The sequence below is a fragment of the Rutilus rutilus genome (assembly GCF_951802725.1).
Source record: "Rutilus rutilus genome assembly, chromosome: 3".
Lineage (NCBI taxonomy): Eukaryota > Metazoa > Chordata > Actinopteri > Cypriniformes > Leuciscidae > Rutilus > Rutilus rutilus.
In genome coordinates this window covers 24918732-24932328 of record NC_140211.1, presented here as the reverse complement: position 1 = coordinate 24932328, position 13597 = coordinate 24918732, and the positions used below count along the sequence as shown (strand labels likewise).

The 13597-nt window shown below is 38.1% G+C and overlaps 1 protein-coding gene across 1 annotated transcript; it reads left to right on the top strand.

Annotated features, from left to right (window-relative positions):
• Positions 1-7070: 7070 nt before the first annotated feature.
• Positions 7071-11719, top strand: irx6a (iroquois homeobox 6a). The gene is made up of 7 exons (XM_084405660.1): positions 7071-7482; positions 8329-8592; positions 9004-9113; positions 9213-9508; positions 9611-10249; positions 10504-10618; positions 11166-11719. Exons 1-6 carry the CDS (start codon positions 7417-7419, stop codon positions 10611-10613), a joined length of 1485 nt encoding a protein of 494 aa, XP_084261786.1. The 5' UTR covers positions 7071-7416; the 3' UTR covers positions 10614-10618; positions 11166-11719.
• The last annotated feature ends 1878 nt before the right edge of the window (positions 11720-13597 follow it).

Genomic DNA, 13597 nt, shown 5'->3' with positions numbered 1-13597 from the left:
AACGGTGATGCCGGAAGTGACTGCGCCATAAGACATCTAGCGTTTATATATGATATCTATGCGAAAACCAGGGATAACGCGGATATTACGTCATTGACAGGCGACAAGTGGGACAGGGACAGCCATTATTTAAAATTGGAATTTCTCTAAAAATTTAAAATCTTTGGAAACTTTTGGGATATTGGAAGTAGGCTACACAACTGCAGGAAATATATCACACTGCTGTGCAAGTGATTTTTGGATATTTTATTACAAAAATCTTACATATTGTAGCTTTAATTTGTGTTTTGAAGTTTAACCAAAGTCTCATGGGTTTGGAACAACATGAGGGTGAGTAAATAATGGCAGGAGTTTCAGTTTTGGGGGAATATCCCTTTAACTTTGGCTTGACAGCCTTGTTTGAAAGATGAAAAAAATTAAAAAAAGTTTGAAGGTTGTATAGGCCTTATAGACAGATTTACGGAAGGGTGGGAAAACACTTAATTTTCCAGAATGCCATTATCTGTTGAAATGATCTGAAAGCAAGTTTCACTTCCTGTCATTCCAGTTCAACACCCTGGTGTTGTGGAGCAAATTTAATTAAAATTCACACCCATTAACTTAAAGGCAATTCTTAAATTCAGAATTCTGCTGATTAAACAAGAGTTTGGTGAAAAGAATAATAATGAATACAATAAATAAACAAATAAATATTGTAACTACCAACGGTTCTGCACTAATTTCTTAAGATAATATGGTTGACTAGAACAACTGAACCTGATATCCATGTCAGAGAAAATTGCTGGGCCGGCAAAAATCTTAAAGGCACTATATTGCATTTCAAGCACCAAAACACTGCTTTAATCTGTGTTTATTTAGAGAAACTGACTCTAAAACAATAAAGGAAACACCAATACGGGTTGATATAAGTTTCTCAGTCCCCAAAGTAAGCTTGGCAATCTGCTAATCAGGAATTAGCAGTAAAAATGAAAAGCTGCAGTTGGTTTTGAAATTTGATGAGGCATGTGCGGCCAAGCCAAGGTCAAGGGCTATGTAAGAGCCATGTTGAGAACTAGTTTACAATAACCAGCTACTTCTGCAATCAAAGGTATTTAATTTCACTTTCTGTACAGTTAACAAGAGTGTTTGATGTTGGCAGCTATGTAACATCTGCTTTTAAGTTCTGCAAAGGGAATTTTTTCCCAATAGGCCTGCTATAGTGAAAACCAGATTCCAGTTTGGGGAAAATAACCTCAGTCGGTTCAGGAGGTACATAATGCATGTGATTTGAATGAAAAAATGAAATGAAATAGCCATGTCTGAATGGCACTCCACGGTAACAGCATTGTGTCCTGGAAATGAAAATCCACAACACAGTAAAATGAGTACGGGTTGACATTCCTAGGGTGTTACATGAGAGTGAAGTGAATCCAAGCTGTGTCTGGGATAAAACAACAGTCTTTTTTTTTGCCAAAGGCTAAAGTTTATATCGAAGAGGAAATAGAGAAAGTATGAAAGATACATAAATCTAGCACTTCTTTATTTATTTATCTAGTCTTGCCAATCACAAATCATTTTTAGCTTCATGAACAGCAATGTTTGGCCATGGAAAAGAGAGAGAAATTACAAGAAATGCTAGTTTAGGACAATGATTTGTTTTTCTTTACTAGGTTGAGAACATTGGTTTCACATCAGAAATAATGCACCATTAAGTACTGACACGACAAGGCTTTGACTGGAAAGATGAAAATAAAATGTGTGGAGGAAATATTTTTAGAGCCATCTGGCTTGCGTTTGAGAGCAAGCATGGAGAAGTAAAACCTCTCCAGTGCCTGGCCTGCAAATGAGGACCAGAGGCCTCAGCAATTGAACTGTCATTGCAGGAGAGGCACTTTTGTCTGTGGGCATGTGAGTGGGCTTCAACAGTGCCTGTCTGTTCCCACTTACCTCTGGTGTGGCACACTCTCACCTGAAGATAAAAGCAGTCAGGTCAATTTTCTTAAACCTACAGAATAACAACAGTTACGTGATGATGACTACCAATTGGTCATTTTCAGTTGCTCCTAAATCCCAGGGATGAAAACCTGAAACTAAATGTGCGGTCATAATACGGGATAAACGAATGTTCTTTTCTGCCTGTACATGTAACTTAATCTTTAATTCTCCCGTCCTACACGGCTCAACATTTTCCCCCTTCTGGTGTTCTTTCAATCGAGGAGTAAAATCAAAAGTGAAAGAAAACTTCTCAATTAGTTGGACTTCTCCTGACTAATACTGCATGGTACCCAAGACGAGGCTTTGAAGTAAGAGCAAGTGAAAAAGTCAATTTGACATCACAACATCCTGGATTACTTTAATGTTTGAAAAAACATTTGACTTAACCATACTATCCTGCCCTGCACACCAAAAGCACTACAGTCTTCAGAATCCAGACCCAAGTAATGGAGATTGGGACCTTGCAATGAACCGTATCCCCTGTGTTTCTGTCGCAGCCCTTCAACCTCCAACCAACTGTAAGAAACAGCTACAAAACAGTGCAACCTCTCAGAAGTGTTTATGCAAACAAACACCAAGCATGGCTATTTGTATGACTTGGCACCAGCATTTGGTTAACCACCCACAAGCATTTGCAGATGGGACCTTTTCAAGGGGGCCACAAGCGCATTGAGAAGAGAGAGAAGGAGAGGAAGAGAAAGGGGTCACAGAGGAGAAGATGACTAGAGTTACAGAAGTTTTAGAACCACACAAGATGTTGCAGATGTTGTCGTCTACACAGATCATGAAGAATGGTTATAATTACTGAGACACTAATGTAATACTGGACTTATTTGTCCCCACAGTTTACTGGCAAGATGAACAGATCTGTGCTTTGAACATATTTCACAAGTTGCCATACTCTGAGCTGTGCATTTACATCCTATTAAAATAAATAAATAAATAATGTCATCATTATACACCGTCATGTCATTCCAGTTTGAGGTCAGTAAGATTTGTTTTTACAAATGAATAATTTTATTCAGCAAGGATGCAGTAAATTAATCAAAAGTCAGTAAAGACTTTACTGGCAGTAAAGACAATTATAGTGTTAGAAAATATTTATATTTCAAAATAAATGCATGACAGTTTCCACACCAAAAAAAATTAGCAGCACAACTGTTTTCAACATGGTTATTAAGAAATGTTTCTTGAGCACCAAATTAGCATATTCTTCAGTACCTTTTCTGTGTTCTGCTTTACACAGTGTACTGCTTTACACAACATATATTTAAACTATAGCATATATAATATGAAGACAACATGCATACATGTGCACATACATGCAAAAGATTCAACAAACTCACTAGAGAGCATTTTTAGAAATACACAGAGACACTGAATGAGTCATCCAAGTATCTGCCAGTTAAATCTCCGTGTAACAAGTTACAAATCCCTGACAGCACAGAAACACTGATACAATTACATTGGGGCATTCAGAGGTGCTACCAGCCCTGTTCACACAAACTCAAGAAAACAGCAAAGAACAAACTTAAATGTACAGTATAAACTATAATGCACCCATACATTCATCCAGGGACACAAATCTCCAAAAGTAGTGTGTAGTGTCTTTTGTTTTCCACCACAAGTTCTAAATAATAATGTAATATACTCCATAATAATGGTTTAGGCATATGTACCATGTTTTAAAACAATAATAGAATGAGTAATCAACCATTTACAGAAAATGGAGCAATTATATGATTTCAAGCTTGACATTGGGGAACAGACGTCGATGCAATTCCAACTTTATTGCATGAAATGCAAAGCTTTTATTAACATAGCTGGATTGATAACTTTATTACCTCATGAAGATAATTGAAGAATAAAGTCTCCCTTACTCTGGTCAATTTATCCATCTGCTTATATGAAGTTTGTTTTGGATTTTGCTGGGCACTGTTATGGCCACATCCATTATAATTTGAGGGCTTCTCATTAGAATATTTATTACTTTCTTTTCAATTTTTGGATAATTTAGCAGTGTTAATACCTGGCCAGCAATGAAGCAAGCAGAGACAGTGAGCAATAATTCAGGATCTTGTATGTCTGGGATTCATCTGAATATATCAGGAATATCAGACTTGTTTAATGAGATATCACTCTGCTTCGATCCTTAGTGTCCCCTCCCCTTCACTCTGCCCCTCTCTGAGCAGTACCTTATTATTATTTCATAAAAAAGCTCTGATCTGTCTTATGAAAAAGCAGAAAAGCTTTGTGAAATTCATTAAAGCAGCCTGAAAAATGTATTAAATGAGAAGGTGAAGCTGGCTGTTGGTTTAACCTTTCTGCTGTGAGGCTTTGCGCCTCCATAATCCCTATGCAAGGCTAACAGAGGCCCAGACACACACACACACACACACACACACACACACACACAGACACACACATACATAGGTAAACGAAGAGACCATTCACATTTTAAATTCCCTTGTCACAGAAAATGCTATAATTCAAAGTTTGGGAAACCTAAAAACTATCCTTATTTCCATACATCTATACCCTTTGAAAGAATGTTTTAAGGAATGGATGTGATGGTTTCATCTCAGAAACGAGCTTATAAGATCCTGAAAGCAGTGAGACCAATAGGGATGAAAAGTGATAGGTGTGTAGGACTGGTCAGTGCGCTCTACCTCTTCAATTAAGGTTGATTTAACTTACAACCCCCCTCCACCCCCAGTACTGATCATCAGGCGCTGCTCCACATGCATTATGGATGAGGCTGCCAATATGCACTTGGGCTATCATGCGTGCCCTTGCAAAAGGCTTTAGAGAAACTACAGCAAACTATTACATAGGGTATTCTGACCTTCCTCTTCCTCTTATTGTGCTCGTAACAGGAGAGAATCTCTGATCTATAACACATGGGGATACGTGGGGATAATGCATTTAAATTAGAGTGTGACTACTGCTTTTTGAAAATCCTCAATAATCAGACTTATTTATTTTCCTATTTGATTACTAGAAAGGTAATGTAAAACCTCATATTGGAGAGACCCTGGCTAGTTAGCACATGGGCTATATCTCGAGGCAAAAGTCAAAAGTATATTGATATAGCCTATCTTCTGTGGAACATAAAAAATATATATTTTGAGAAATGTTTTTGTCCATACGATGGCAGCCAATGGTCAACAAAACTGTTTGGCTGTACTAACATTCTTCAAAATATCTTCTTTTGTGTTCCGCAGAAGAAAGAAAGTCGGCCTGGAAATGACATACAGAGAGAATAGATGATGACAGAAGTTTTATTTTTAAACAGTCCGTTTAATTGACAGTTCTTCTTCATGAGACTAGATCATATCTGCTAAATTGTTTCTTTTTTATACTTCTCTGTTTACCAAATGCTCGACTCAGAATATGTTGAGACTGCGGTGAGTTGAACTGAACGTGGCACTTGATGGGCCTGTAGGCTCCCGTCGTTACAGCCTACCAGCTCCATCACGGCCGTTCACTTACTCGCAGCTCTCTGGCGCCTCTCGAAGATTGAGCTTGTAATCGCAAAAAGATCACCGTGGACACGGTCCTAGTCCTTTTTGAGCAGGGTCATTGAACTATTCATCTCATATTATCCTGAAAATTATTTTAAAAAATGAGAGAAGAAGAGATTGTTGCTGATTGTCACGAGCTTCGAAGTGACCGCTGTAGCCTGCTGCGCGTGAGGAATGGCGATGTAATTGGTCTGCTCAGTCCCTTTATTTCAGATATCCCAGAGTAAATTAAATGAATATTTCACAGGGTGATGATATTGGCTAATTTAAGTCGTAGGATAAGGACGGGGGTGTTTTAATGCCTTTACTACACTCCACATGTAACCACAGCGATGAAAGCAACATTTCTTCACCAGTAAAACTGGTTAATTAAAAGGCTAAATAATATCTTAATGGTAATTTAAAATGCAAAAAATAATAATATCAGAGTAAAAACAACCTAGGCCTAAATCATGTTCCCACCATGAAAAACCAACGTGCGTGCGTGTGTGTGAGAGAGAGGGGGGAGGGGTCTTCTAATTATATTGTCTAAAACATTTAATAAAACGGCATGTATTAAGCTTTATCCAGACTTATTCCGCGTGAGGGAGCGTTATTTCTACCATACCTTTCAAGTACGCATCCTTCAATTAGAATGCTGTTCCCGTCGCCTCCCACTACTGCCGTATAATTAGACTTGAGAGATTCAGCTAATTTCTCTCTCTCTCTCTCTCGGTTCCATTCTGATCGTCTAATTTCACCTCAAAGGCATATTTTCACGGTGTAACTCGCTGGTTAAACAAGGCCATATCCATTTGTTAATTGATGCAATTACGCATTTCTCGTAATGGTCGCGTAGGTCCCGAGATACGCATCAATCAGTTTTCTGTTGACCTGCCAGAGGTTCTCTTCACGTCTGCCGGGACTGGCCCTCTCTCTAATAGAGAGAGATGGAAACATCATCGCAATTAACATCAGGTCGGACCTCTGATCGGTCAGACAGATGCGAGCAAGGATCCCTCTTCAGTTCATTTGCTCATCATCAGGGTAGTGTCTGAAATGTAATAATAATAATAATAAGAGAGTAATCGAGAGCATTTGTATAGATAAGATGGATAAAAGATAAATATATTATTAGATCTTTTATATAGATAAAAATAAATTATAGTTATTCAATCTGATATATTGTGATATATAATCTTTATAAACCTGAAAATATTTTGCATAACTAAGATATTGACATGGACGGAATTAAAGAGAGCACAGGGGCTATCTAACAGGTAATAAAGAGTTATGGCATTACAACATAATTTCCATATAAATACATCCAAAATAATCTTGAAGTTGATTGAGTTACAATTTTTTACAACAAATATATTATCATTATCAAAAAAAAAAAAAACGTTTAGGCCTATATATTTAGCCAATATTGATACTTTTTGCGCTCTAAGTCTTAAAATACACTACTGTTTAAAAAGAAAAGGGGGGAAAACAGAGGGGACAGGGGTGTGCAAAACACACCTCAAGAAAAGCGCGAAGCATGACGTGATTGGCAAAGACATCATTCTATCCTCGCCGTCCCGGGATTAGAATGACGTCACACTGATACCCGTGCATGGATGAATTCTAAAGAACTATAGAGGCACAAATAATAGCACAACCACAAGTTCATATCTTGCAAGTCTTACGTTATCCTTTAAGCTTTCTACAGCTGTTTAACAACAATATGTTTGTACTTGATGAAGCTTAACTCTAATTTCATTTCTTAAGGGATTATCTTATACATATAAAACTAGGGCTGGCGTAAACATCCTCAGAGCTTCCCAGTTAAGTGCAGTCATCTATTATTGAGCGAAAGGCCGAGTGTGGAAATGTGTGTAAGACGGTGGATTTGAAGTAGATTTGGTTTCAATCGATCAGCAGGAGAAGAATATTGCTTATGGTAACAAAAGAAGCAGCTATGTCTTTCTCTCAGTTTGGATATCCTTACAATGCAACTTCTCAGGTAAGCATGACAATTAGATATTTTTCTCATGAAGGTTCTTAATGAGCGCGCATGCATTGGGTGTTTTTTCCACATTCTGTCATGATCTCTGTACTCGGTAACTGACATTAGGCACCAGCAGATTGTTCTGTCACTAAGTAAGCCCTAAACTAAAGTTAGCCGATATCGTGGGGTTTGTCAATATTTATAGTAATGGGTTATTTGAATTATAAATGACCTCACGTGTTGTTGTAAACGTGTAAATTACCTTTACGGTGTAATTGTTCGGAGTGAAAGCGAGACTCCTCCCTTTGCCGGTAGCCTTTACAGTCTGTGTGACTAAACTAATTATAGCCTACATTTACAGATAACGGATAGATAATTTTGACATCATGACTTACAACCACTTATAGTTTTATTTTAGTGTAAAAATACGCCTATATTGTCAAAAGAATCCGCGCTTGCTGGTGGATAACTTTCTTTCCCTGACGCACAACTTAGAAAGTTTTACTTTCAGCTTTGACAAAACACTGTTGGTGTTGGTGTTGGTTTTACACTAAACAAGTAAATCAGCTCACAAAAAAATAAGGTTCGCTTTTTTTAAAGTATATATATATATATATGTTTATTGATATGTTAACAAAAATCACAATAAAGTCTTAAATCAAATGAAAGTGCACTTCTTATCTTTATAAATAAAACGCATACGAGAATCAATTTAAAAACAGTTTCAAAAGGAAGAGTTCAGTTCTACACAAAGCTTCTTCGCGTAATCTTACCTTACTTTTGTTTAACTAAGGAAACTGCGCGCATGTTTTGTGACGCAAATATAAAATGACATGTCTATCCACAATTTTCTTCATGCAGTTCTTCGTGTCGGCAAACCCCAGTACGACTTGCTGCGATTCGATTTCCAGATCGGTGACGGAAGGATCGAGCGCGTCTCAGACAGCAGCCTCCTTCTGCTGTCCCTCCTATGAGAACCGGCTGCTGGCGAGCACGCGGACAGAGCTCAACGCCGCGCTCGGGATGTACGGCTCTCCTTACGCAGCAGCAGCGGCGGCAGCCGGGCAGAACTACGCCAACTACTTTCCGTACAGCGCCGACCCCTCTGCCATCTACTCCAGCCTGGTACGTGTAGCATCATCTCATCAGATATAGCGCGCGTCCTCCGTTCAATCGATTGACTCATTCAAGTCACGGCTTGTTATTGATTATTTTGGCTTGTCTAGCTGTCTGGTGAAATAACTCTGAATAATCATAAGAAATAAACAGATGAATTAAGCGACACAGCATGTCGTCTGCTTGATGTAATATGGCCTACTTGGTTTATAAATAATAATAAATAAATAAATAAATAAATAAATAACAGAAAAGTGTGTTTAGCTTATCATGCAAGTTATATTTTAGGGATGATAAGAAGATAAAATTGCTGCTTCCATTCTAAATAATAAATGTTTTTCGCCAAGTACAGTACCAGCAATATATGAAAGCTATATCACATATTAAAGTTTTTGTTTGTTTGTTTGTTTTTGTCTCTAGAACCCACAATATGAAATCAAAGAGGGGTCAGGCAGTCTTCATGGGACTATAACCCAACCTGCCGCCTACTATCCATATGACCACTCACTTGGCCAGTACCAGTACGACAGGTGCGATTTATGTCTGTCCCACCTCTAATATGATATATTTAAACATGCTGAAAATACAAGTAAAAAATTCTAAAGATGCTGCTTTTGAACTTGATCCAGGTATGGGACAGTTGATTTTAATGGGTCAACACGGAGAAAGAATGCCACGCGTGAGACAACGAGCACTCTTAAAACATGGCTTTATGAACACCGGAGGAACCCATACCCTACAAAGGGTGAGAAGATCATGCTGGCCATTATCACCAAAATGACTCTCACGCAAGTGTCTACCTGGTTTGCCAATGCTAGAAGAAGACTAAAAAAAGAGAACAAAATGACCTGGTCCCCTAAAAACAAAGCAGGCGATGACAGGAAGGAAGAGCTTAATAAGAGTGACCCAGACAACATTACCAAAGGTACCTCATAACTCTCGTCAGTTAAAAAATTAAATACACATTCTGCAAATAAAAATAAAAAGTATTAAACTGTGTTTGTTGTTTGTAAATCCTCTTGCATAGATTCCAAAGACAGTAAGGATGAGCAGGACCTGCAGTTCAGTGACCTGGATGACATAGAGGACGAGGACTGTGACAAGCTGGACAGTGACTGTGAGAAATCAGGTCAGGATGACCTCCCGACTTCCTCCCCTCCAAAGAGAGACCGTAACCCTGACCTCCCCCTCCACTCGAACTTCCCATCTTTTCCCTGTGGTCTAAAAAGTTTGGGGCCTCTGAACCCCGATTACCTGGATCCTATGGGATCCAAACAACAGCAGCAACAGCCCTCGCCTCAGTCCACCTCCATAAACACTGTGACACTCTCTCACTTTGAGTCAACGGAAAAGCCTCGGATCTGGTCGCTGGCGCGTACAGCCGTCGCAGGGGTTGTGTTAGGCACGCAGAACGGTGGGGATGTACGGACTGGGCCCGTGGACTGTCAGATGCAGGGACTCAGGCTGCCCACAGTCGAAGGGGTGCAGTGTGGGGAGCTGAAGGGCCTTCAGGACCCTACAAACCTCAGCAATACTGAAAGCCTTTACCAAGAAGGACTGCAGGGGATACACAAGGCATACAGTAGCGGGAGCTACAAGACCCTTCAACTTCACTCTTCATCCTATCCTGGACTGACAGAATCCTGCCAGTACTCCTCAATGGAAGGTACAGCTTCTCTGTGTTTACTACAGAACTATTAAAATGAACTAAATAACAAATCACAAAGTTTGAATAGGTTATTAGCTGTTCGTAACTCTAAATGCTTAACATCAACATACTGTGTAATATTTGACCTATTTAAAATACCTTACTTTTTTTAAACTAAATTACATATAGATATGCAAAATAAAACATTTGTGTACATGTTAAGTCTGTTTATTAACAGCTAGCCATGGTGTGATCTTGTGTGTCTACTACAGGTTTCCCCAGTGCAGGAAAGACAGAGATAGAATCCAGTGAGCACAATGACACGTGTCCAACAATCCAGAACACTAAGGCCACTGCATTCAGACCTGTGATGAAGAGGTGAGGCAGGTGAGTGAAAACGCACACACATTCACACATGTACTTTTTTGAACCCATTATGCGGGTGTTTTTATATAACTGATATTTCTCACATAATGACAGGAATGAAACTGATTAACACATTGACTGCATGCATAAACTTATCTGCAAACTATTGTTTGGTAACAGTTTTTTTCTTCTTCTAAAAATAAAAAAGAAATCCAATCATCTAGGATTACATAATATGTCACCCCACAGCCACAGACTGTAATGTCATTACACATACTCACTAGTAAAGCATCTCTGAAATCAGTAAACATTTGTGCTGCGTAGCCATCGGGAAACTGATGAACATTATTGGATTGCTTTGGCTATTTCTGCTATACTGCACAACTAAAAAACAATGATGTATCTTTCCATTTAGTATCTGTATGTGTGTGTGATTTGAGGTAATAGAATTCTGCATCACAAGGATTTAATCGCACAGTTATCCGATATTACCTGTCATTTTCACCTATAGCCAAACTTTCACAGTATTGGCTCACATTTATATATTTCCCTTCTTCCTCTGAATTAGGACTGAAGAAATACCAATAAACACTGGGACATTTTTATGATCTACATTATGCACTATGGAATGGAGTCAGTGAAGAACTATAAGCCCATGGCAGCAGACACTTGAAATAATAGCGCAATGAGTATCTTTCTGGAACTGTGAAAACTGGAGGCAGCCATAATTTTGCACAATATGATTTGATGGTGTCAATAACTTTATGCAATGTTTTGTGTATGTATGAGAATGAACTGTGATTTCTTATGTTTGCATTGGCAATCGTAGTTTAGTAATTCTATTTACCTATTTATTGTTTGATTATCCATCAGCTTTATTTATCTGTTACCATGAGTCCTCTCAAGGTTTTGTTGTGTGTTACATTTATTTCTCTGTGGTCATGTACTTAATGTTATGTGATTTACTTTTTTTGGAAGCTGGTGTAAACTTTACAGTCAGTCTTTTTACTTTTATTTACTAATCAAAAATAAATGAGGTGTGATACTGTGCTCCTGAGGCAGTTTATATCAATAAACTGTGTGTAAATGTCATGTAATTTATAAAATATTTTATAAGAACACATTTTCTCATTTTTGTTTAATGATTTCTGTTTATAAATGAATCAGATAGCTCTGCACTGATCAGTTCATCCTCTTGACTCTATGCGTGAAGCCGGGACATTGTCGGAGGGTCATAAATTCAGACGCAGACGTGAATGGACTCAGCAAGGGTGTGAAGAAAGGGTACATCAGTTTCCCATTGTCATTATTTAATCGGAATTGGCATCAAACACTTTGTTACTGTTCAGGCTCAGAGTGAGGCAGGAATTGGTTATGAATGCAGCTTTGTCTCCACTGTGCGCGAGCAGGTTCATCATCATCCAATTCTTGTGTTAACAACGAGGTCACGCGGGAGCATCCATACCATGAAACGCGCATCAAGTGTTTTGATGTTGATCAGTCAATTGCTCGAACTAACAATCCCTGGGGATCTTTAAGCACCCAATTAAAATAACAAAGCAATTGCTGGACTGGTTCAAAAGCACAGAGAAAAGTATTTTTCGTTTATTTATACAGCCTATTAGACTATTTCCTAGTGTAGACAAATGTTAAACAGTGTGCATTTATTTAGCTTAATTCGATTCGATAACGTGTGTTGTTGTGGTTTTTTAGAATGTTTTTTTTTTATTATTATTATTTTTTTGTCAGAAAAACATGATCATGCAAACGAGAAAAATAAAAACTAGACTGGAGCGATGACCTACTGGTCAGGGTCCAGTAAATTAAGCTGTCGAAAGAGACATTATTTCAGGACGGATTTAAAGATTAAAGCATGTAATAATAAGAGTATTAGATCTATTCAAAGGCGCTGTGGTCAATTTGTGGGCGAACTGAAAAAGGGGTCGCGCAGACTGTCGATGTCACTTGTTTGGGGCGCATAATTCATAACTTAATGACAAAGACGGTCATACTATTGCTATAAATAATCATTTAGTTAATAAGAGTTTCATTAGAAAATATAGAAAAATATGCCCATTATACCATATATGGCTAGCTATAAATAATGACGTTTTTAATAATGACGTATTATTATTAATAATAATAATAATTTATGTCAAATACGCCACAATGCGGCATAAATTACATAAATGTTTGCATTTCATTTTTTTTTACGATTCTGAAAGCTGTAGACTACAAATTTGTTGCTGAAAAAACGTAGTAATTTTTTTTATATCAGAGGCCATGCAGGTGCCATGCTTCCCTCTTAGTCCAATAGTTTTGTTTTATTAAAGGTCATCGGACTATCATTTGGATTATCCCTCAGGATCTCCACCAAGCAATCTGTCCAACAGGCGAGATCTATTTCTACAGATCTAACTAAATATAATCTCTCAAAATCTTATTCTGAATACTGTTTTGATTAAAAAAGGGGGGAAACAAGGAGTGACATTGGCATGATGGAGCGTAACTTGGAAGCTTCAAAACACCGTTGTGTAACGCTTAGAGCAAAGGTCAGTTTGCTGTCCTGCATATCCATGATCAAACATCTGACCTGACACACAAATTCACACTGTAAGAAACAAAGAATCCATGAAAAAAAAAAAATTGTGTGTATTCACAATAATGTGAATTAGGATCTGCACCGCGTCTTTCTATGTATAAAAGCTGATTTTGAATTGATAAGTGCCACACATGCTTATGCGCCGGCCGCGTAAAGACGTTTGCCGTGTGTTAAATATTTAAAGCAAAGGTAATTAAAATGGGAGCTGTAAAGAAGAGCTGCCAAACATTATTGGAGGTAATGATGCATGTGCAATGGGATTAGTGCGGTAGCGCTATACCTGAGGGAGCCGGCAATAATAGCATGGATTCCTGCCACAAAGCATCAGGCTCATACTGCAACTAATAGATCAATTAAGAACCTGTCTTACAACAGGTTTACACCATATTAAATCTAGA

What these genes read in the sequence shown, in the direction of transcription:
- irx6a (XM_084405660.1), top strand. Translation starts at nt 7,417, where the DNA reads ATGGTAACAAAAGAAGCAGCTATGTCTTTCTCTCAGTTTGGATATCCT. An exon ending in GGCCAGTACCAGTACGACAG is followed by an intron (nt 9,114 to 9,212) that starts GTGCGATTTATG and finishes AACTTGATCCAG; the next exon opens with GTATGGGACAGTTGATTTTA. An exon ending in CCAGTACTCCTCAATGGAAG is followed by an intron (nt 10,250 to 10,503) that starts GTACAGCTTCTC and finishes TGTCTACTACAG; the next exon opens with GTTTCCCCAGTGCAGGAAAG.